Source organism: Stenella coeruleoalba (assembly GCF_951394435.1).
Source record: "Stenella coeruleoalba genome assembly, chromosome: X".
NCBI lineage: Eukaryota > Metazoa > Chordata > Mammalia > Artiodactyla > Delphinidae > Stenella > Stenella coeruleoalba.
The window spans coordinates 17575829-17598695 of NC_137152.1; the positions used below are offsets into that span (position 1 = coordinate 17575829).

At 39.4% G+C, this 22867-nt stretch overlaps 1 protein-coding gene across 9 annotated transcripts in view; it reads left to right on the forward strand.

The window, feature by feature from the left end:
- ZFX (zinc finger protein X-linked) overlaps nucleotides 1–22867 on the forward strand; it is a 191761-nt gene that overhangs the window by 160758 nt on the left and 8136 nt on the right. For 7 of the 9 annotated variants that reach the window (XM_079909706.1, XM_079909705.1, XM_079909709.1 and 4 more), the window contains exons 2-4: nucleotides 1395–1483; nucleotides 4226–4795; nucleotides 22653–22802. In XM_079909706.1, coding sequence (XP_079765832.1) covers nucleotides 1423–1483; nucleotides 4226–4795; nucleotides 22653–22802 — 781 coding nt within the window. In that variant the 5' untranslated portion in view covers nucleotides 1395–1422. Of the gene's footprint in view, nucleotides 1–1394; nucleotides 1484–2556; nucleotides 2612–4225; nucleotides 4796–22652; nucleotides 22803–22867 lie in introns of those variants that run through there. The other 2 variants (XM_079909712.1, XM_079909713.1) reach the window with 2 other exon arrangements.

Genomic DNA, 22867 nt, shown 5'->3' on the forward strand with positions numbered 1-22867 from the left:
CGGACCGGGGCAGGAACCCCTGTCCCCTGCATCGGCAGGCGGACTCTCAACCACTGCGCCACCAGGGAAGCCCTCTTTTTATTATTTACTTGTAAACTTTATCTCACTAGTCTAAGCTGAAGTTGGAAAATGGCCTTCCTCACCTCGTATGTTCCAGCCGCCAGGAGAGGAGAGGGGAGAGACAGAGACAGAGAAAGATAGACTGAGTGACCTTTGCTCATGGTTTCGATTCTCGGGGATAGGACTTTGATTTTATTGTGCTCAAAGATGAACTTATTTTTACCGTTTTATGCCAATCAACTATGGCCAGGAGAGTATAAATACACTGCAGGAATTTACTTCTCTAGATTGGGGGATTAGTTTTTTGTATTTTTTTTGTGTGTGTGGCTTATTTATTTATTAAAAAAAATTTTTTTTTTTTTTTGGCTGCACCGGGGCTTCGTTGCTGCGTACAGGCTTTCTCTAGTTGTGGCGAGTGGGGGCTACTCTTTGTTGCTGTGCGTGGACTTCTCATTGTAGTGGCTTCTCTTGTTGTGGAGCACGGGCTCTAGGTGCATGGGATTCAGTAGTTGTGGCATGCGGCCCCAGTAGTTGTGGCCCACGGGCTCTAGAGTGTAGGCTCAGTAGTTGTGGCACACGGGCTTAGTTGGTCTGCGGCATGTGGGATCTTCCCGGACCAGGACTTGAACCTGTGTCCCCTGCATTGGCAGGCAGATTCTTAACCACTGCGCCACCAGGGAAGCCCGATTGGGGGATTAGTTAAGAGGTCATTGTAAGTTAGGCAGAAATCCCAAAGGGTGTTTACTGTAATTATGCACTTCGAATCTTTAACCGTTGTTTAACGTATTGGTTGAAAAATAGCAAACTACATTAAATTCAGAGAAGTAATATGAAAATTGTGCAGGAATTTCCTCCCGATAAGCTACGGAGTATAAATTGAACCTTAATAAAGCCGGTTACCCTTGTGGGAGTGAGGAGTATACAGAGTGAGAGGAGACCAGAGTGCTGGGGTGCTGGAAATGTTCTCTGGCTTGATCTGGGTAGAGTAGTGATTACACAGATTTATGCATGTGTCAGAATGCATCAAGACGTTTGCAGTGTGTATGTATGTACGTATGTATGTATGATGTATGTAAGCAGTATCTCAAAAAGTCGAGGCAAAGCTGACTTATTTGATTTATCCACCTTTCCTTGTCATATAGATGCCCATGTATCATTATGTTTTTGGCAATTTAATTTTAACTTTTCCCTTTTATTTCAGATAGACACATTTTTGATAGATGTTCATCTGTCACATAATTTTTGGTGTTTCAGAAATGTAAATAGTATGATGACATTTTTTAATACATATATTAAAAAAAGTAATACTTGGTTTACTTTTTCGCCTAATTTAGGAGCTGTGACTGATGAGAATTAAAGGCCATGGATGAAGATGGACTTGAATTACAACCACAAGAGCCAAACTCATATTTTGATGCAACAGGTATAACTACTGGGGTTGTTCCACTTCCCACCTACCAGATTTGGAGTTGGTTGTCAAGTGGAAAAATTGCTAGACGCTGTCATTGATATTTACACTTAGGTATCTTGTTATCCTATCAAGCTTACAGATGTTAAAGTGAGTATATTATTATTCCCCTCCTTAAAATTTGGCTCCCTCATAACCAACACTCATATTCTTGTCAGTAACAGCAACATTATCAAAACCTTAGTGTTTACTTCAGTCCTGTTAAAGTTCTCCCTTCGAAAATATTCCTTGCTTACATCTCTTCATTCTACTTTCTTCCACATAGACCATTACCCGGCAGGTAAAGTATAAACCTAAGGCCCTCCATGTTCTGACCCCATCCTACTTTTAAAATCCTCTCTCTCGCAAGTTAGCAAAAGGAGTCTTACCTCACTCCCCAAACTGTACAAGGAGAATTAAATTTATGAAGTTCTAAAAATGGGAAAAAAGTATTCACAATTTTGGATTACTCATGGTTCCAGTTATATAACATAATGAAGTGATTATGCTAGGTTTTGTAATATAAAATGGTTTTGTATCACACTAATTAGCTACCCTTATAAATAAAACAATGAGTTTTCCATTGGACTTGAAATGACTGTATTGCATACTAAAGAAATAGCAATTAACTTTATCAGGAAATTAAATATTAACGATTTTTAATTTTAACTCTTCTTTAATCTCTAAGTCTATTGGGGGTTTATGTATTTTTCTTAACAATTTGGGATAGTCTTTTGACTCACATTTGGTAATTTCAGCTTGATAATGATAAATGCAAAGTTTTGATTCTTTCTTCTTTAGAACATGAAGTATAATTAATGTGCTTGAAAGAGAGACTAAACTCTTTGGAGAAAAAAGCACACCATTTACTAGCTTAATGTTGCCACAAGCAAGCCTGGATCCTGGGCTAAGGGGTAGATTGAAGGGCTGTTGCATTTTAGCCCTGATTGTTAACACTTATGGTGTTTGTTTATCTTTGAGCAAGTCACTTAATCTGCCAGGGCCTCCATTTTCATGTGTCCTAATAATTATGAAACCTTTCATTACAGTTTTTCAGAACACTTCCCATATATTCCCATTTGATCATCACAGCAGTCCTGTGAGGTATGCATGGCAGATACTACTGTCCTCATTTCACTGATGAGGAAACCGAAACTCAGAGGTTAAATGACTTGCCCAAGGTCACAAAACTAATAAGTGTCCAAATCCTGCTCTCTGATTTAGATTTTTCTAACCAGTACTCTTGCCACTAAATACTTTCATCTTCATGTCTGCAAAATGGAGATTACAGTGATCTATTGCTTGGTGTTAATATTGAGAATATTGAAAACAGTATAAAGCATTTTGTAGAAGTTCTGTGGGAATTAAAGCAAGCACTCTCTATTATTTCTAGGTGTAAATAAAATGGATATTAACTGGCTTTAAGATTTCTTACATTTTTAAAGGTTCTTTGGCCCTTGTTGATTATTTGTGTTTGTTTAAAAAAAAAAAAAGCCATGTGTCTCTCTGAGGGCCTGGCCATTGACACAGAGTCATTGAGTTAGGCAGCTGCTTGGACTCAGCCTGGTCTGAGTCACATCCAGAAGCACTAATGGACTGAATAGCTTTTTAGGTAAGACTTTTATAAAATATTGTTTGCTTTTCTCTGGATCAGGAGCCAAGGTACCAGATTTGTTTTATTTTATCTTGCATTATGTTTTTGGCAAGGATATCTGATTTCGATTCTCATTTGTGGCATTTATTCAGAGTAGTATTTACTGAGCACCATAACCTGTGCAAACTGTGTGATCTTGGTGAAGTCATTTAATCTCACTGGGCTTCAATTGATTCATCCCTCTACCTTCACTTGTTAACTGCAGAGTGGACTAGAGTAGGGTTTCTTATGTTCTGAGGAAGTGCCAGGGGGATTGGCATATGGGGGGATGGGAGGAAGCTGAATGGAGGCGGACTACCCTGGTGAGGTTGGGGCAGGCCCCACTCCAACTAACCTCACCTTCCATTGCTCCAGAGCAACTGCACTTTTATTCATTTTATCTGTCTACAGAGGCTCCTTAACCAGTTGTCTTTCTCTTTAACTGTGGCCTTCTAGCCCTCTTTTTATTTATGGCCCGATTCTTTTTATATTCTAGATTTGGAGGATAGTTTCTGAATTTCCATAATCATAAATGGAGGATATTGGTGGGATATTGTTCTAGAACAAAGGAGGAGAAAGGGGAAATGAAGGGAAGTAAAAGAAAACATGGGAGAGATGGACAGGAGAAAAAAATATGAGTTGAAAGAGAGATGGAGCAAGAAGGGAAAGAAGTGAAAAACATATAATGAAGGAAAATGGTATATTTGCCACCTGAAGTTGCTTTACTTATTAATTTTTATAATCATCCCTTAAGTACCTATGCATATGGGTTTAGTTTTAGTCAGCCTAGAATATTACTTTCATGAATATATTTTTGTGTGTGTGACTGCCTCATTTACTTTGTTTTTCTTTTATTTCCTTACCTGTTAATTGATTTGGGATGAGTATAAAAGTTCTTGTATTAAGAATTTCTATTTCTGATATGATTCAAAAATAGATTATCTCTATTTCTTTAATCTATCTTAATGTTTGAGACAACTGAGGAGCTAGTTTGTTTTCCTGGTAGAAATTAAGTAACATTTATATTAATTGAGGTAGTCATGCATGTCTACCTGAAATTTTTGATTTTAATTTTTTTTTTTAAGGAGCTGATGCTACACACATGGATGGTGATCAAATTGTTGTGGAAGTACAAGAAACTGTTTTTGTTTCAGATGTTGTGGATTCAGACATAACTGTGCATAACTTTGTTCCTGATGACCCAGACTCAGTTGTAATCCAAGATGTTATCGAGGACGTTGTTATAGAAGATGTTCAATGTCCAGATATCATGGAAGAAGCAGATGTATCTGAAACGGTCATCATTCCTGAGCAAGTGCTGGACTCAGATGTAACCGAAGAAGTTTCTTTAGCACATTGCACAGTCCCAGATGATGTTTTAGCTTCTGATATTACTTCAGCCTCAATGTCTATGCCAGAACACGTCTTGACGAGTGAATCCATACATGTGTCTGATGTTGGACATGTTGAACACATTGTTCATGATAGTGTCGTAGAGGCAGAGATCGTCACTGATCCTCTGACAGCTGACGTAGTGTCAGAAGAAGTATTGGTAGCAGATTGTGCCTCTGAAGCAGTCATAGATGCCAATGGGATTCCTGTGGACCAGCAAGATGATGACAAAAGCAACTGTGAGGACTACCTTATGATTTCTTGTAAGTCTTGGGGTACAGTGGTTGTCAAAGGTGTTTTTGAAGGCTGTCTAACTTATATCAGGGGTGAAATTTTCTTGACTTCTATAAAATTAAATCTCATGGACCTTCCTTCATTGTTGTTTCAGTTTGGAGCCTGTAAGATAACTCAAAATTAAGAAAAGTGGAATGGTACAGAGTAGAATCATTTCTCTGTAAGGACACAGTAGAAAGATGAGATTTCTTCAGTCTAGAGATCAGAGATTGAAAGGACTAGAACTGAACTTTGTGAAATCATGAAGGATGTGATTAGGCTGTTACCAGCCTTCATTAGAATTAGGAACCCTCTTGAAACTTAAAAGGAGTTCAACTTAGAGAAAAATATATACCCAAACTACGTATATTCTTGTATATGGATGTACAGTACTACTTATGTAATACTATGTACTATGTAAAATGCTCTTTATGTAACAGATAGCATGGAAAAGAGCTCTGGCATAGTATTTAAACAAATATTCCAAAACATGATTTCAAGTATGATGGACTCATACTAGGTTATTGAAGAAAAGTAAGGTGTTTTGGAACACACCTCTAACATCTGGGAGAACAGCTATGTCTTCTTACAATGTATTTCTTGGTACCACTTTCAGAGATCCTGAGGATCCTAACCCTCAGTTGGATAGACCACAGTTCTGACCCAGTATGGAAATTCTGATTATGCCTTTAGGAACTAAACTTCAGACAAATAAAGACTCACAGGCTATTTGCTTATATAAATGCACGAGACCATTTGCTTTGCTTAAATACCTGTTATAAAACAGGAATTTAATATAAAATATTGGAGTCCACCAGCATTTTAGGAAATACCTTTTTTTTTTTTTTGCTGTACGCGAGCCTCTCACTGTTGTGGCCTCTCCTGTTGCGGAGCACAAGGCTCCGGACGCGCAGGCTCAGCGGCCATGGCTCACGGGCCCAGCCGCTCCGCGGCATGTGGGATCCTCCCGGACCGGGGCACGAACTCGTGTCCCGTGCATCGGCAGGCGGACCCTCAACCACTGCGCCACCAGGGCAGCCCAGGAAATACCTTTTAAAAGTTCTTAAGATTTTGGAAATCAGAGAGTTCTTCGTGTAAAGAGGAGGAAAATGCCTTCATTCAACACGTGTTTACTGTGCCCCTACTATGTGTCAGACATTTTTGTAGATAGTACAAATATGGATATGTGCTAAATAAAAATTACACAGGGCTTCCCTGGTGGCGCAGTGGTTGAGAGTCCGCCTGCCGATGCAGGGGACATGGGTTCGTGCCCCGGTCCGGAAAGGTCCCACATGCCGCCGAGCGGCTGGGCCCGTGAGCCATGGCCGCTGAGCCTGCGCGTCCGGAGCCTGTGCTCCGCAATGGGAGAGGCCACAACAGTGAGAGGCCCGCGTAACGCAAAAAAAAATAAAATAAAATAAAAATAAAAAAAAACTTACACAAACCATTGTCCTTGGAGAGCTTACAGTCTACAGTGGGAGAGAAAGATAGGTTACACTGTGATGCAGAGGTGTGACTAAATTGCTGTGGAGATAGAATGGAGTTGCTGACCTTTGAACTCAAGGATGAGTTCCTAGTTTTGCAGGATGAAGAAGGACATGGATAGGAGGGAGCCATTCTAGGCAAATGGTATATAGTATGTCAAAAAGGTCTTGGCTTCTGTTGGGAATAATGGGAACTTTAGGATGTACTCATATCTTTGTGCACTTTCTGTTTATTTACTTAAAATAAATTTCTAGAAATAATATTGCTGGATCAGAGGGTATACATATTTATAAGTCTGGTTATATTTGCCTCGGTATTTTGCCTAATATAATTCCTTCCACCAAGTTTATGAGAACGTCCCTTTCCCTACACTCTGACCAACATAGGGTATTGTTTTCCATTTTAACTTTTGCCACTCTGACAAGGAAAAATGTAATATCCTGTTTCAAGTTTGAATTTATTTTAGGAAGGTAATCCTGGTAGTAGAAGTTGGAATGGTTCCTACATGAGAGAAGTTGGAATGGTTCCTACATGAGATAAAGAAGATCCTAAGTACCTCCATAGTAATGGGAGTAGAGCAGGGGAGCTGGGTTTAAGAGAGATTAGGAAGTAAAATGAATGCGATTTGGTGATAGATAGAATAGAGGTAAGGATCTGAGGGAGAAAGAATTCAAGGAGGACACTAAGGTTTCTGCCATGGGAGATTGGGTGCCTGGTTATGCCGTTACCTGGGAGGAGGAATAGATTTGGTGGAAAGAAAATGTTTCAGGACCTGTTAAAAGTTTAGGTTGCTTGCTGGGGACAATCTGGTGGATGTTTTCTGTAGGCAGTTGAAAATATGAATTTGGTGATTTTGAGAGAGTTTGTGACTAGAGGAAGAAATTTGGGACAACGGAATATAGGTAGTACCCTATGTGGAAATGGGTGGTGGTCCCCAGAGAGTGCTTGTCAAATAAGAGTGTCAAGTATGGATCCTTTGGGCATTTAAGAAGTAGGCAGAGAAGAGCCTATGAAAGTCAGGAGGTTTTAGGAAGAGGAAGAGGAGAAAAATCTTTAGAATGTTTTTAACACTGTCAAAGATAAGCAGAATTTCTAAGAGTGTTAGTTACTGAGGAGGGAGTGGGCTTTTTCGTTAGGCAGTTAGGAGGTCATTGATACCTTTTTTTTTTGAATTATCCTTTTTGTTTTATTTTTGTGGGAAGGCAACTTTATTTTTTTAATTTTTAAATTTTTTATTATTATAACTATTGGGTGTAATATAGGCTCAAGGATGTATTGTACAACATGGGGAATATAGCCAGTATTTTGTAATAACTATAAATGGAAAGTAACCTTAAAAATTGTATAAAAAGTTATTGGTATCTTAATTAGAATAGTTTCAGTAAAGCATGGGCCAGTGGAGAAGAGACAGAGGAGATAAGCTGTAATGGATTGAGAAGTTGGTGGAAGTGGTGGAGTAGGTGAAGCAGTTTGTATAAATTGCCGTTTTGGTCAGTGAAGGGACAGAAGAAGCAAGAGTACAGCTTTTGATGGTTGGTTGGATGGTGGAAGTGTGTTGAGCATATATGTAGGTTTACAGGTGCAGGACACAAACAGTTGAACAGAGACTGAAGATATAAGAAGGGCTAACAGTTGGAGCAGGTTCCAGAGCAGAGGAACGGAGTAGGGTCCAGGGCAGTGGTGGAAGGCTGGTAGGTGAGTCCTAGAGAGAAAGAGTCCCCTTCTCTGAGACAGGAAGGCAGTTAAGGATCAGGAAAATTGGAGAGCCTGGGCCTGGGACAGTAAGTTTAAAAGGAGTGTTTGAATGTTGGGAGCTATTTTCTCTGTGTAGCAAATTCACCTGCTAATATAGAAGGACTTGCAGAGGTTGGGTGGGAGTTGAAGGGTAGTGGCAAAGGGTTGAAAAGCCTATGTCGTATGGGGATGGGCCAGGGCAGGAAGCTAAGAATTTACAGATTGCTGAACGAACTGCAGGGGCCAGCTGAGATTGGGAGACCTAAGTTTGTATGTAAGATGCACTATTTAAATGAAAATGCTATTTTTAAATATAACTACTGGATTTTCTATCCCACGACTAGGCAACCCGGGGGCAAGGCTGGAGAAAGGAGGGAATTGGGTTCATTGTGCTTTATGAGGGGAGGAGGATCTGGTGAAATACTTGAGAAAGCACTCTCTGTTCTTGACTTCTCTTTCCCTTTTCTGTCCTTTCTGTCTTAAACTTGTTAGCTAAGGAGTAAAGTTCATGGCATTAGTTCGACCGTCAGCTGCATACTGTCTTTTACCTTTATTACTCTTTTAGGAAGTCAACCCTCCAAGAAAGTCATCCAAAAAACCAGACGTTTCGTTAGTAATGGTTGACATAGTGTAGTAGATTCTTGTATTAGAGCTCAGACTTACAAAATCTTTATTAAAAATTTTATTTATAGTCATCTTTTTTTTTAGGCCCTGGGTTTGTGCTAATTGATATAGATTTTAATGTTCCTGAAAAAGTAAATACAGATAGACACAAACTGCTCTTGTACTGTATTTTAGTATATTTTATATATGTACGTAAAATATGTATTTTAGGGCTTCCCTGGTGGCGCAGTGGTTGAGAGTCCGCCTGCCGATGCAGGGGGCACGGGTTCGTGCCCCGGTCCGGGAAGATCCCACATGCCACGGAGCGGCTGGGCCCGTGAGCCATGGCCGCTGAGCCTGCGCGTCCGGAGCCTGTGCTCCACAACGGGAGAGGCCACAACAGTGAGAGGCCCACGTACCGCAAAAAAAAAAAAAAAAAAAGATGATAAAGTAGCAAGTAGTAGTGTCATGGGTAGTGTACATTGGCACAAACATTCTTTGTCACAGTATAGCTGCCTTTGAGGTCAGGATGACCTCTTCATCTAGTCTTTGCTCTCTAGATGTTGTGATCGCTTCTAAATTGATTGTATGTTTCTTGAGGACAGGAACTGTCTATTGCATCTTAGCTACTTGTGTATATTCCCCATCAAATCCTTTGGCATATTAGATGTGAAATATTTGTTGAATAAATGAATGCTATAGCTGAAAGTCTGTGGACATCACGCCTCATCCAAGGTATTAATGGCACATTTCTTCCCTACCAGTAGCTGTGGCTGTTACTTGGTTCTGGTCGGGCTAGATATGGTGGCACTGCTTTATGGTACTTAGGAGTTTTCTGGCTCTCTGAAAGGTGGGGTGTTTGAATCATCCACTTGTTACTCAAATTGTTTCTTAGTTCTCCATGAATCTGAGACAGCTGCCAGGCATCCCTAATTTCTTTGCAGTGGTCTTCACCCTCCTACAGTTTCACTCTGCAGCTGCATAGTCAAGATGCTATTTTGTGAAACATCAGTTTGTACAATAGGGAAAGTTGGAGAAGATCTGGTGATGATGAGTCAGGCACTGCCTTATAACAGCTGCAGGAAACAAAATATTCTTCGGGTGCCTCTGATATTAATATGATCAAGGAAATGTCACTCTAGGTCTTGTTGACATCTCTCATGTCTTTTAATTAGGACAGTTAGGTAGGAAATGAATGGAAGTTAGGTGTTCCTTTCTAATCCTAGATTCAATTTAAGTTTTGAAATAAACTTTTTTTTTTGGTAATAGCTTTTCATACACATACCATACTGTTCACCCGTTTAAAGTGTGCAATTCAGTGGTTTTTGGTATATTCATAAACTTGTGCAATCATCCTCACGATCAATTTTAGAAATTTTTTCATCTCCCCAAGGAGAAACCCCATATCCTTTAACTATCACTCATATTATCCCTCTCCATCCTCTCCAACTCTGAGCAAGCCCTAATCTACTTTCTGTATTTGCCCACTCTGGACATTTCATATCAGTGATATCCTATAATATGTGGTCCTTTGTGTCTGGCTTCTTTCATCTAGCATAATGTTTTCAACATTCGTCTATGTTGTAGCATGTATCAGTACTTCATTCCTTTTTATTACTGAATAATATTTCCATTGTATGGGTATACATTTTAGTCTGTTCATCAGTTAATAAACTTTTGGGTTGTTTCCACTTCTTGGCTGTTAGGACTTCAATCAACATTTGTGTACAAGTTAGGACTTCAGTCAACATTTGTGTACAAGTTTTTGTTGGATATATGTTTTCATCTCTTTTGAGTATATATGTGGGAGTGGAATTGCTGGGTCATATGGTAATTCTATGTTTAACCTTTTGAGGAACTGCCAGACTGTTTTCTAAAGCAGCTGCACCATTTTACATTCCCACTAGCAGTGAATGAAGATTCCATTTTCTCCACATCCTCTCCAGTACTTGTTAATGCTTTTTGGTGATAGCCATCCTAGTGGATATGAAGTGTGGTATCCTCTTGTGGTTTTGATATACATTTCCCTGATGGTTAATGATGTTGAGCGTCTTTTCACGTGCTTATTGGCCGTTTGTATGTATTCTTTGGAGAAATGTCTGTTCAGATCTTTTGCCTTTTTTTAAAAAAAAAATAAATTTATTTATTTATTTGGCTTTGTTGGGTCTTCGTTGCTGTGCGCGGGCTTTCTCTAGTTGCGATGAGTGAGGGCTACTCTTCGTTGCGGTGTGCGGGCTTCTCCTTGCGGTGGCTTCTCTTGTTGCAGAGCACAGGCTCCAGGCACGCAGGCTCAGTAGTTGTGGTGCACGGGCTTAGTTGCTCCGCGGCATGTGGGATCTTCCCCGACCAGGGCTCGAACCCGTGTCCCCTGCATTGGCAGGTGGATTCTTAACCACTGTGCCACCAGGGACGCCCATTTTGCCCATTTTTAAATTGGGTTATTTGTCTTTTTTTACTGAGTTGAAAGAATTTTTGATATATTCTAGATGCAAATCCCTTATATGTGATTTGCAAATATTTTCTCCTGTTCTGTTGGTTGTCTTCACTTTTTTGATAGCGTCCTTTGATGTACAAGTTTTAAGTTTTGATGAAATCCAGTTTATCTAAACAGGCATACCTTGGAGATATTGCGGGTTTGATTCCAAACCACTATAGTAAAGCAAATATCGCACTAAAGTGAGTCACATGAATTTTTTTGGTTTCCCAGTTATGTTAACACTATAGTGTAGTTTGTTACATGTGCTTTAGGTCTTAAAAAAATGTACGTATCTTAATTAAAAATATTTTATTGCTAAAAAACGCTGATCAGCGGCCATGGCTCACGGGCCTAGCCGTTCCGCGGCATGTGGGATCTTCCCGGACCGGGGCATGAACCCGTGTCCCCTGCATCGGCAGGCGGACTCTCAACCACTGCGCCACCAGGGAAGCCCGAATTGCTGTACTCTTAATTCTATTCCATTGATCTATATGTCTATCCTTATACTGTTTTCATGTTATCAGAAATGGGTAGTGAATTTGTCAAATTTACTACCCTGAATATTAAAGTCTGAATTTTAAAGGCCAGGCAAAAATCCATAAGTGAGTTTTTAAAGGTTTAGCAAAATTAACAAGTTATGGCAACATAGTGTGTACTTACGGAAAACCAGCATACTTGGGTATGTGTGCTTACTGTTGATAGTAACACCAAAGAAAACAACTAATATGCCTCTGGAGTATGGGGCTTCTCCTGCCAAAGCCCGATCACTTGGCAGAGAGTCTCTGCTCTAATGTAAACCTTTATGGTGCTTCATTTCTAATACACATTTTAATAAAATATGTGCTTTCAGTTATTTTAAGCAGTTTTAAAGAAGACAAACATTAACAAAAATTATAGCAAATAATTTAATCTTGGAACCTTTAAACTAGTTGGGTTAAGTGAAAGTTTATCAACATTTTTAACATGTTTATTGTAAACTTGGAAATTTTACTTGGTGCCGACCATAACTTTAATAAAACTTTTTGATGACAGTGAGTGTGGGGTAATAACATAGCTGTGTTCTCTCCATTTAGTTGTTTTTATATTCTAAGGTCAAAGACCTTTTCACTTAGATAAGATTGTATTCAAAACACCATGTTCTGCAGTATGCAACTGCTTTTATAAAAGCTGAATGTTGATATATCATTAGATTGGTTAGTTCTTAACTAATGCTTATTGAACTATTTTGGTGTAGTAGCATATGTGTATATATATATATGTATATATATATGTGTATATATATATATATAAAATTTAAGTCCATTTGAATTAATATTTCAAGAAAGAGTTCAGGTACTAATGTGTGCAAAATGCTCTCAGACTCATCAGATCCATCTTCTAATGGCCCTTGAGTCAGTGGGCATTTCCATCAGAAGATATAATTAAGTTTGTTTGGTGAGGTTTGTTTTTAATAAAGTTCTCTTTTTGGGGAAAAATGTTTAGGATTGTGTTTATGGTTTGATTGTTATCAAGTCAATATGGACAGTTTTAAAAGAATTTTAAAACTTAAGCTTTTTTATCCCAAGAATTATTTAGCTGGAGATTTGTAACAAGTTGGTAACAATAAAAATAGGTAATAGTAAACCTTCAATAAATAATATCTTTGTGCCAGGACTTACTATATAATTTGTTAATTATAGCAACCTTATAACGTTGGTGTTACCACTGTTTTACAGATTGGGGAACTGAGGCTCTATTTAAGTAACTTGTCCAAAGTTACACATCCAGCTAGCATTAGGGTGAACATTTGAAATCAAGTGTGTTTTATTCCAAAATGTCTAGTCCCCACTCTCATATTGCCCTTCTTCATGTGTGTGTGTGTACAAAGTTAATACTACAGAGCAGTAGAGTTTGGGATAAATAGTGCTTATTGGTGGACAGAAGAGGCAAATAGAGTTCCAGTGATTTACTAAAATTTGCAGTATTACTGCATACCCAATTTCAAGGACGTTAGGAAATAATTTAGAGGGGGCGTAAACATTTTCTTATTTAACCCATCATAGCAGAATCTACTCAGGCAGCCTCCAAACCCTTTTCCAGTGTTTTTCTACCTCAGAAATGTTATTTTTTTCAAATTTATGTTTACATGAGAAAAAGGAATTGTGTATAAACTATTATTTTTATACTCTTGCCCATGTTTACTTTTTCTTTTATCTTTATTCACAAACATTTATTGATAAGCCACGATAAGCTAGGAACTGTGCTAGCCGTTAGAGATAAACAGTGAAAGTCTCTGACTTTAAAAGTTCACAGTCCTGGAGAGAAGACAGACAGAAGCAGATAATTACAGTTTAGTGTGAAAACATATATAACTGGATGTACAAAGCATTTTGGAAGCACTAAGGGAAAAGATGTTGGGAAATTTGGGGTACACTTGGGTGAGCTAAATGCTATGAAAGTGTTACAAGCCAAAGTTCTGTGGAAGCTTGGTTGAAGACATAACTGAATTTATTTCATCTCTACTCCTGTGCATTTCCTTCCCTCTTACATTGTTTTGAAGCAAATTCTGCACGTCATTTCATTCATAAGTATTTCAGTATATAGTTCTGAAAGATAACGATTTAAAAAAAAATAAACAGTAATACCATTATCACATCTTTAAAAAATAATGTGGGGTGAACTTAATTTGAAGGGGGAATGAAATGTTCAGTGGGCAGCCGAGGAGGGAGGAATGGCAGAGAGGAGAGCATGTTTATTTGGAGGGAGCTGGGAAAGATCTGTGAGTGTTCAGAGACTTCTTCTTTGGGGTGCAAATAATGTCTCTGATGAGGTGAATGGAGAAAATGATGAGAAGTGAGTGGCAAAATCGGGAAAGGCACAGTCATAAAGGCTCTTGAATATACTAAGAAACCTGCTCTGCCTTTTTGATGTGGGGAGTTGTTAGAGGGTTGTAAGCAGATTAATAGTAACGTGATTAGATTTACAGTTCAGAAAAGTAACCTTAACGGCGCTGTCGAGAGCAGACAAGGTAAGAGTAAAATCAGAAACCAAAAAGGCACGCTATGGGAGGAGGTTGTAGTAGTCCAGCTGAGGAACAGATGATGATGGTTTGAAATAAGGTTCTATCAGTAGAGTTTGACGGAAACTGCTTCATGACATACTTAGAAAGTAGGATTTGGATTAAATTTAGGGTTGAGGAAGAGGGAGGGTTTGAAGCTCCCTCTCAGGCTACTGGCTTGTGCAGCTGGGCAGATGGTAAAACCATCACTAGAAGCAGAGCACATTAGACAAGCTGAGGGTCTGTATACATGGTTGCTGCCTGCCGCTGTCTACTGTACAGCTACAGTGTCAGCAGCACCCCGCGGATGCAGTGTGTGGTGGCCCTGGCCTTCTAGTTTAGGTGTTTTGACCAGTTGATCTGATGTTAGCTCCTAATTAAGCACAACTTTTGTCATAGTGTAGACATCCAATAAAAAGTTGTTCGGGGAATGAATGATAAATAAATCCAAATCTCTATATGTTTAATGCATAAACTCTGAGGATTAGTACAATCTAATGACTTGTTTATTGATTCTAGGGGCTATTAGTATAGGAGACATGGTTAAATATTTGTTTATTCCTTTGTTCTGTGGGCTGATTGTTGCATGTGTATGTGTCTTACCATTTTTTTAATATATGCACTCTATCAGTTTTCATCCTTAAACCATTTGATAAACCACAATAAAATTTTAGAATTTAAAAAATACATATCCACATGGGAATATTTCTGAAATGTGAGAGAAGTCTTATTTATTGAACTAAGACTATTTTAGAGAAGATGTCTAGCTTGTTCTGGTAAAATTCAAAAAGGTTTGTGTTAATCCATCTAAAATTATTGTCTTTACGCATTCTGAAATTTATTTAGAAATCAACACTAAAATTAGTGAATTAAGCTCTCAACTTAACGTCCAATCAGGATGTCAGATTTATACTAAGAATAAAGTGCTCAAATAAGGTAAAGATGTTGTAGTCCTTCCCTCTCCCCACAACAAGATTGTGTTAAAAAGTCTACATCTTGCAAGTCTTAGAAGCAGTTGGAGCTTCACATTGGCCTTGTGATTCATATTTACTGTTTATCTGCTTGAGGCCTAGATAAAAATTGTCTGATAGCTTTTGCCCTTGGAACAGATCTCTGATTACTTGGTGGGATAATGGAGTTGGTCAGTGGAGAGAGAGGAGGAGAGAGGAAAGAGGGAGAGAGAGAACATGGCTGTCCTTTCATAGGGATCCTAGAGAAGCAACATGGTGTATGGAAATAGCACCTGTAGCTTAGAGTCAGCCAGCCTTCAACTTGGATGCCATTCCTGCTTCTCAGCAAGTTACTGACTTCACTTTGGCCTTAGTTTCCTTATTTGTGCAAAGGCAGTAATACTACCTGACCTACAGAGTGGTTGTGAGAATTAGAGGTCATGCGCACCAGGCATCCAGCACAAAGCATGCCTGTCAGTAACTACTGGCCATTGGTGTTATCCACACAGAGTATCTCTGTTGGTGGCATCCACTGGGCTAGCAAGACTAACTCTGGACTGGCTTCATTCAAGACCTTCCTGTAGTCCCATCAGGGGATTTTGGGGTAAAGGCAGGCAGAGGGTGGGATTGTAATAGTCATTCCTTTTCCCCCTGAATTGGTTAAGAAGTCAGTTCTTGCTTAACTAGTTCTTAATTAACTAGGGGTCTTAGACCAATTCAGTGCAATTTGGCAAATATTTTTCATTAATTATATCTCTGACACCATGCTGGAGATCACTGTAACTTAGGCACTTGAATGTCTCTGTTGCATTAATCCCTGTCTACAGAATAAGACTAATTTCATTAAGCCTTTGAACCCGTCTAGGAAAGTTTCAAGAATTAAAGGAGATTAGATTATAACCAATTCTTTCAAATCTTTTATAGGCTATATAATAAAATTAAGATGAAATTTTAACCTCAGAAGGAGGGTTCTTGAGGAGGAAGGTAAGAGTGGGAGGTCTAAAAGTGATCTTTTTTCCTGTACGCAGGCCTCCCACTGTTGTGGCCTTACCCGTTGCGGAGCACAGGCTCCGGACGCGCAGGCTCCGACGCGCAGGCTCAGTGGCCATGGCTCACGGGCCCAGCTGCTCCGAGCGCAGCATGTGGGATCTTCCCGGACCGGGGCACGAGCCTGCGTCCCCTGCATCGGCAGGCGGACTCCCAACCACTGCGCCACCAGGGAAGCCCTAAAAGTGATCTTTTAAATGTGTTTATCTACTAGAGCACTTGCTGCCTTGGCAGAATGCTTCTTGCATGTTAGTCTTTTAGGTGCTCCGGTTTCACATCTGTAAAATGGAGATAAAACACTTAAGTCCTGGGGTTGTTGTCATTGATTTCATGATAAAATATAGCGAAACTACCCACCACAGTGTCTGGGACATAACAGATGATCGTGAGCTTAGGTATCCTTTTAGGAGGAACTACCCATCCATGGTGTCTTCACTCTCCAATACCACCCGCCCACACCGGAACCCTAAGGATGTCGAATACCAAGTTTTTTTGTTTGTTTGTTTGTTTTGTGGTACATGGGCCTCTCACTGGTGTGGCCTCTCCCGTTGCGGAGCACAGGCTCTGGACGCACAGCCTCAGCGGCCATGGCTCACGGGCCCAGCCGCTCCGCGGCATGTGGGATCTTCCCGGACCGGGGCATGAACCAGTGTGCCCTGCATTGGCAGGTGGACTCTCAACCACTGCACCACCAGGGAAGCCCGAATACCAAGTTTTTATTCCATAGTTTTTCTTTTGATTGGATTTTGGTTTAGAGGTTAAAAAAAAAAATTGAAGTGATTAGGTAGTAAGATGACTGTTGGACTCATCAGAGTAAGTTAGAATAGACTCTTGGTTCAGAGAACCAAATTCTCTCTTCAGCAGCAATACTGAGGTACGGTTTTATGAAAAGGCTTGGTTTCCCACCTAAACATCAATCCTAACATTTATAACCTGGCACTCTTGTTAAACCTTTAGAAAAGATACGTATATTCAGGCTGTCCCTTGAAGTAACTTATTTAGGAAGTAAAATCATCTTTATTTTTCTTTCAAATTAAGAAAATAATCTGTTTCAAGATCTATCAGGTAGCTTCCGGTTCTGAAATGCTGGGATTTACTGACTGATCCATGTCCTCCTTGTGGGTACTGGTCATATAAAGACTTCAAGCTTAATTAGACTTTGTCATTGAGACTGATTATGCCCTTATAGCACGGGTTTTCTTTCTTAATTGTTTGTGCCTTCTAAGAAATACACTATCAAGTTTGACTTACTTTTCTGTCCAGTTTTTTTCTTTGACTTCTCCTTTTTCCAGTGACTCCCCTCTTGAAGCTTTCTGTCTTTCTGATCCATTCTGGATTAGTTGCGTTTTAGGTTTACTATAATGCAGACAGTTTTCTAAAATTTTCCTTTTATCATTTCCTGAGACTAGTCCAGTGTTTTCTGGATCCCTGTGCCATGTTCTTCCTTGATTTACTCCCTTATTTTACTGGGCCACATATTGAAATAACTTCCTAAGGAGTCTAGATTTGTATACTAAAAGTATTTTTTCTTTTCTACCCTTTAAGTTGATTGATAACTTGGTTAGGTACGGAAGTCTAGGTTGAAGTGAATTTTCCCTGAGAATTTGTGATGGCATGTTTCACTGTCATCCAGCAATTGGTTTAGAAGCCTGATGCCATTTTGATTCTCATTGCTTTGTAGATGTTTCTTTTTCTTCTGAAAGTTTTAAAGATCATCTCTTTATCCCTGTTGGTCTGAAATATCATAGGGTTTTGTTTAGTTAGGTGTGGGTCTTTTTTCTTTTCTTTTTTAAATATTTATTTATTTGGTTGCGCCGGGTCTTAGTTGCAGCACATGGGATCTTCGTTGCGGCATGTGGGATCTAGTTCCCAGACCAGGGATCAAACCCAGGCCCCCTGCATTGGGAGCACGGAGTCTTACTCACTGGACCACCAGGGAAGTCCTGTGGGTCTTTTTTCATGTGTTGTGTTATCATGCATAGTGAGCCCTTTGAAGATTCATGTTCTTCAGCTCTCTGAAATATTATTTTATTTAATATCAATATATTGCAAGATGAATTAAATATATAGTTTCTAAATTGCGCCAACCACACTTCAAGTGCTCAGTAGTCACATGTGGCTAGTGCAGATATATGGAACATTTCCATCATCGCAGAAAGTTCTCTTGGTTAGCACTGACCTGAAGGCTCAGTGAAATTGCAAACATGATCTCTTAAAACTCAGAGAAGAGGGCTTCCTTGGTGGCGCAGTGGTTGAGAGTCTGCCTGCCGATGCAGGGAATGCGGGTTCATGCCCTGGTCCGGGAAGATCCCACATGCCGCTGAGCGGCTGGGCCCGGGAGCCATGGCCACTGAGCCTGCGCGTCTGGAGCCCGTGCTCCGCAACGGGAGAGGCCGCAACAGTGAGAGGCCCGTGTACCGCAAAAAAAAAAACAAAAAAAAAAAACTCAGAGAAGAGATACAAAGGTTCAAAAAATGTATTACAAGACAATAGAGGCAGAAAACAAACTGACAGAATTCAGAAATAAATTGAAAAGTAAAAATATGATCAAGATAAAAGCTACCACAGAAACAACTATAAGCATAAATATGCCTCAGTATATATAACCGGGGGCAGAGGGACACCTGGCTTTAGAAAATCACAAAAATGAAATGGTTAAAAAAAGATATAAATGATTATGGAGAAGATGGATAGATATGGGAGACAGATAAAGGAGACAAATGCACATAAGTGAAATTCCAGAAGGGAATAACTGATGAATTAGAAAAATATTTATAATGGAAGAAATTTTTCTGAAATAAAGATTGGACTCTTCAAGGAACTTTCCTGAAATAAAGATTGAATATTTCTTTCAAGAAGTTAACAGAATGATAAAACCACTAAGTCATAATCACAGTGATGTTTAGTGAACTTTGGGGATAAAGTATTATAGGGACATCCACACAGAAATACTCAGTGCTAGAAGACAGTGGAACAATCTCTACAAAGTTCTGAGAAAATGTAACTTAAGATTATGGTACGCCTGTATTTTGCTATAGTTTTGCTATTGCTAATGAGATCGTTGATAAACCAAATTTTCTTCAGCTTTCAAGTTTAAAATACCAGATGAGATGTAAAGATGATTATTACATAAGGCTTGAGGAAACTGTGATGCCAATTTTCGTTTTTTAAATAGAAAAAACTGAGAAGAAAATTTACTACCTAATGATGCAATATCTGGTTAGTGAGACTATTGGTGATTTTTTTAATACTAAATTTTATACAGTGAACATATATTTCTTCAAAAATCAAAAGATGAAAATAGAAGTCTGAGTTCTAAAGACAGGTACCTCTTCACTCTCTCTCCCACCCCTCACTTATTTACTGACTGGGCAAATCACGTATCATCTCAGAGCTTTCCTTTCTTTATCTGGAAAAGGTAAGAATCAAATGAAATAAAAGTACATAGAAATGCTAAGGAAATTGAAAAGTACATAGAAATGCTAAGGAAATTGCAAAATGCTATGCAAATGGTAGTTATTATTAGAGGTGGCCTTAATTTCCAGAAATTATGCTCTTCTATTTTGGAGAGGCCTTATTCTGAAGCTTTAGTTCTTCATTACAGCATTAGAAAAAGGCACTTATGCAGAAATCATAAGTATGATGACTCAGTTTTATCAAAGCCTTCTTTGTCTGTTTTTAGAAATTCATTTTTAATGGTAACTTTAAAATCACAGTGAAATTTTTAGTACTTAACAGGACCACCAAAATGTTTTTTTTTTTAAAAAACAAATCACTTCTGTAATATTTCATATTCAGAATAATTTCATAGGTTGAGTTAGTGGGACACATTCTCAAGGTGAAAATCTGAAGGTGAATTCTACTTTTGTCTAATAATAGAATAGCTTTGCTAGGCTTTGGTAAGTCTGTATATTTCAGATGTGTTTCCCACACATGTATGAAAGCAAACAAATGTCTTACTCTAAGTTACAGGTAAATGCGTGACATTTTGCAAGCTCCACAATGATTGGATTTTGGTCATCAGAGGTTTTATCTTATGAGTACCAACAAACTCAACATATGCAAAAACAGCTAGCCTGACTTTGTTCTTTGTAAACACAAGGACATTTGATTTTCCAGTACATGTTAGAATCAGTTTTGACAAACCTTGCCAAAAGAGGCCAAGCTTCATCAACAATACCAAACTATTCAGAGATGAGTTCTCTGAAGACGTACAGATTTATTCAGGACTCTCCTGCTAGTTTGGTGAGATCTTCAGCCTTCTAATGGCATCTCAGTTTGAAGTTCCAAAGCCACCTTTAAGAAAATAACAGTGGCCCTGTCAGCTGGGTATGTCATAGAAATATTTAGCTTTGAAAAAGGGTAAGTACACATCAGGCCAGAAATAAGGACATAATGTCGATTCTTTCCCTGTACAAGTCATTTTTATAAAGCATAGTCAAGATACTTGAATTTAGGTAGTTATATTCAGTTCAGGGAACCTCTCTTAGTTCTTAAAAACCACAGAGAATTTAACCAGCTGGTCTCTTTGAACCTTCATATCGGTAAGCTTGTCCTGGATCAGCTCATTTTCTCTAGCTTCTCAAGCTCTTAACCCATCTGCCATTCTCTTACTGGTGACCAAGGCCCTTACCTCCTGTTTCATATCCACAGTTGAAGCCACCAGCCATGAATTCTTCCAACTTTGTGCATTACAGTCTTCCTTTCCCTTCTCTAAACACAACATAAGCTTCATTCTCATCCATGTTTAACTTCTCAGGTCTCAGAAGGATAGCGTATTTCTCCTCCTATTTAAGGAAAATCCCTTCATCTTTATGCCTTGTTTCATCTTCTCTCTGTTCTTCTGAGATCTTGATCCCAAAATTTCACCAGGTTCTCTGGCTTCAGCCTCTCACTTTTTATTGTATTTTCTCTCACAGACTGAGCATGCTTGAGTATTTTTAATCAATTAAACAGAAAAGTCCTTGATCCTGCAATGCATTCTAGTTTCTACCCTTTGTTCTCCATTTTTAAATTGGACTTTTTGAAGAAATTCACACCTTCCATTGAATCCTCAACCCCTCTAATCTGACCCTATATAGCCTTCACTATACTGCTCTTCAGCAGGAACACCAGTGACTTCCAGGTTACTGTTGTCAGTGCAGACATTCCCCTTTGACTTGGGTGCATGCTGCATTATTGCCATGGGCCTTACTAGGATTCTTGGAACTTCTGACTCCCTAGCTTCCTTTATGACCTTCCACCAACCTGTCCAGCTTTCCCTTCTCAGGTTCCTTTGTGAACTCTTCTTCTTGTCCCTCCCTTAAACCATGACATTCCCTAGGATATCCTTAGCCCACTCTTTCCTCACACTGCAGTTTCTCATTGTGATCCCAAGGCTTAGTTAACATGGAACCGATGGCTCCCAAATCTGTGGGTCAGCCTTCAGCTTTCAGATTTGAGTATCGAGCAGCTGACTTCACATCTCAGTCATTCCTTGAATCATTGATTCATCAGTATTCTGAGTGTCTGCTATCACCAGACTCTGTCTTAAAAGACTGAATAATTAAAATACAGATTCTGCTCTATCAGTGGGAAAGATGGAGGCAACACACCCCTAGTGACAACACAGTGAATCGTATACTCTGCGAGAAACAAGCAAAAAGTTCTGTGATCACAGAGGGATAGGGACAGGTACTGGCTCTTAGAGCTTTTAGGGATGTTACCCTTGGACCTTAAGTTAATTAATTAAACATGCAGAAGAGAGATACTTTCTCTAATTTCCTTCCATTTCTTCCTCCAGTCATTCAGTCACCCATATCAGAAACCCCATGGTTATCCTTGGCTCCTTTTGTCATGTTCAGTTTTCAGTTGGGCACCAGGTTCTGCGATTTCAGTCCTAAGATACGACTCAAGTGTAGCCCTCTTCCCCATCCATACTACCTCTGTCCTAATTTTTGAGGCCTTGTCACCTGTTACCTGCATTATTGCAGTAGACTCAAAACTGATATCTCTGCTTTATGTTTTGATCCCTTTGAATCCACCTTTCTCAAGGCCAGCATGGTGTAGCAGAAATGGTGATCTGACCTTGTCACTGCTCTGCCTAAGAGTCTCCCACCACCTACAGCAGAAGTTCTCAAACTGCTGATCAGAATCCCTGGGGCAGGGTTCCTTTAAATCTGTCTATCAGGCCCCACCCCTGCTAATTCTGATTCTGTAGAACTGCTTGGCGAGGGCCTGTGTTTTTAAGTTCCCTGAGAGGTTGTGACACCTGACCAGACTGAAAAACCTCCTGCCTACCAGGGTCAAGCATGAGCCCCTCTGCCTGGTTGTACAAAGCCCTCTGTGACCTGGCTTTAGCTTAGCAGTCAGCCACATTTCTCACCATGTGCTGCATGTGTACTTGTTTAGGTAAAATCATCCAATTTTATGTGAATCAAGTTAGAGATTATATTTGTAAAAAGGGCTTTTGAAAATGGTAACTTTTATTTAAATATCTGCTATTATTATTTGTCATGTATTTCCTGCCTTTTTAGTGGATGATGCTGGCAAAATAGAACACGATGGTTCCTCTGGGATGACCATGGATGCAGAGTCGGAAATCGATCCTTGTAAAGTGGATGGCACTTGCCCTGAAGTCATCAAGGTGTACATTTTTAAAGCTGACCCTGGAGAGGATGACTTAGGTAAGAGGAAACCTTCAGCATAGTATACCTCCTGATCAAACACTTCAACCTAATTATTTTTTGGT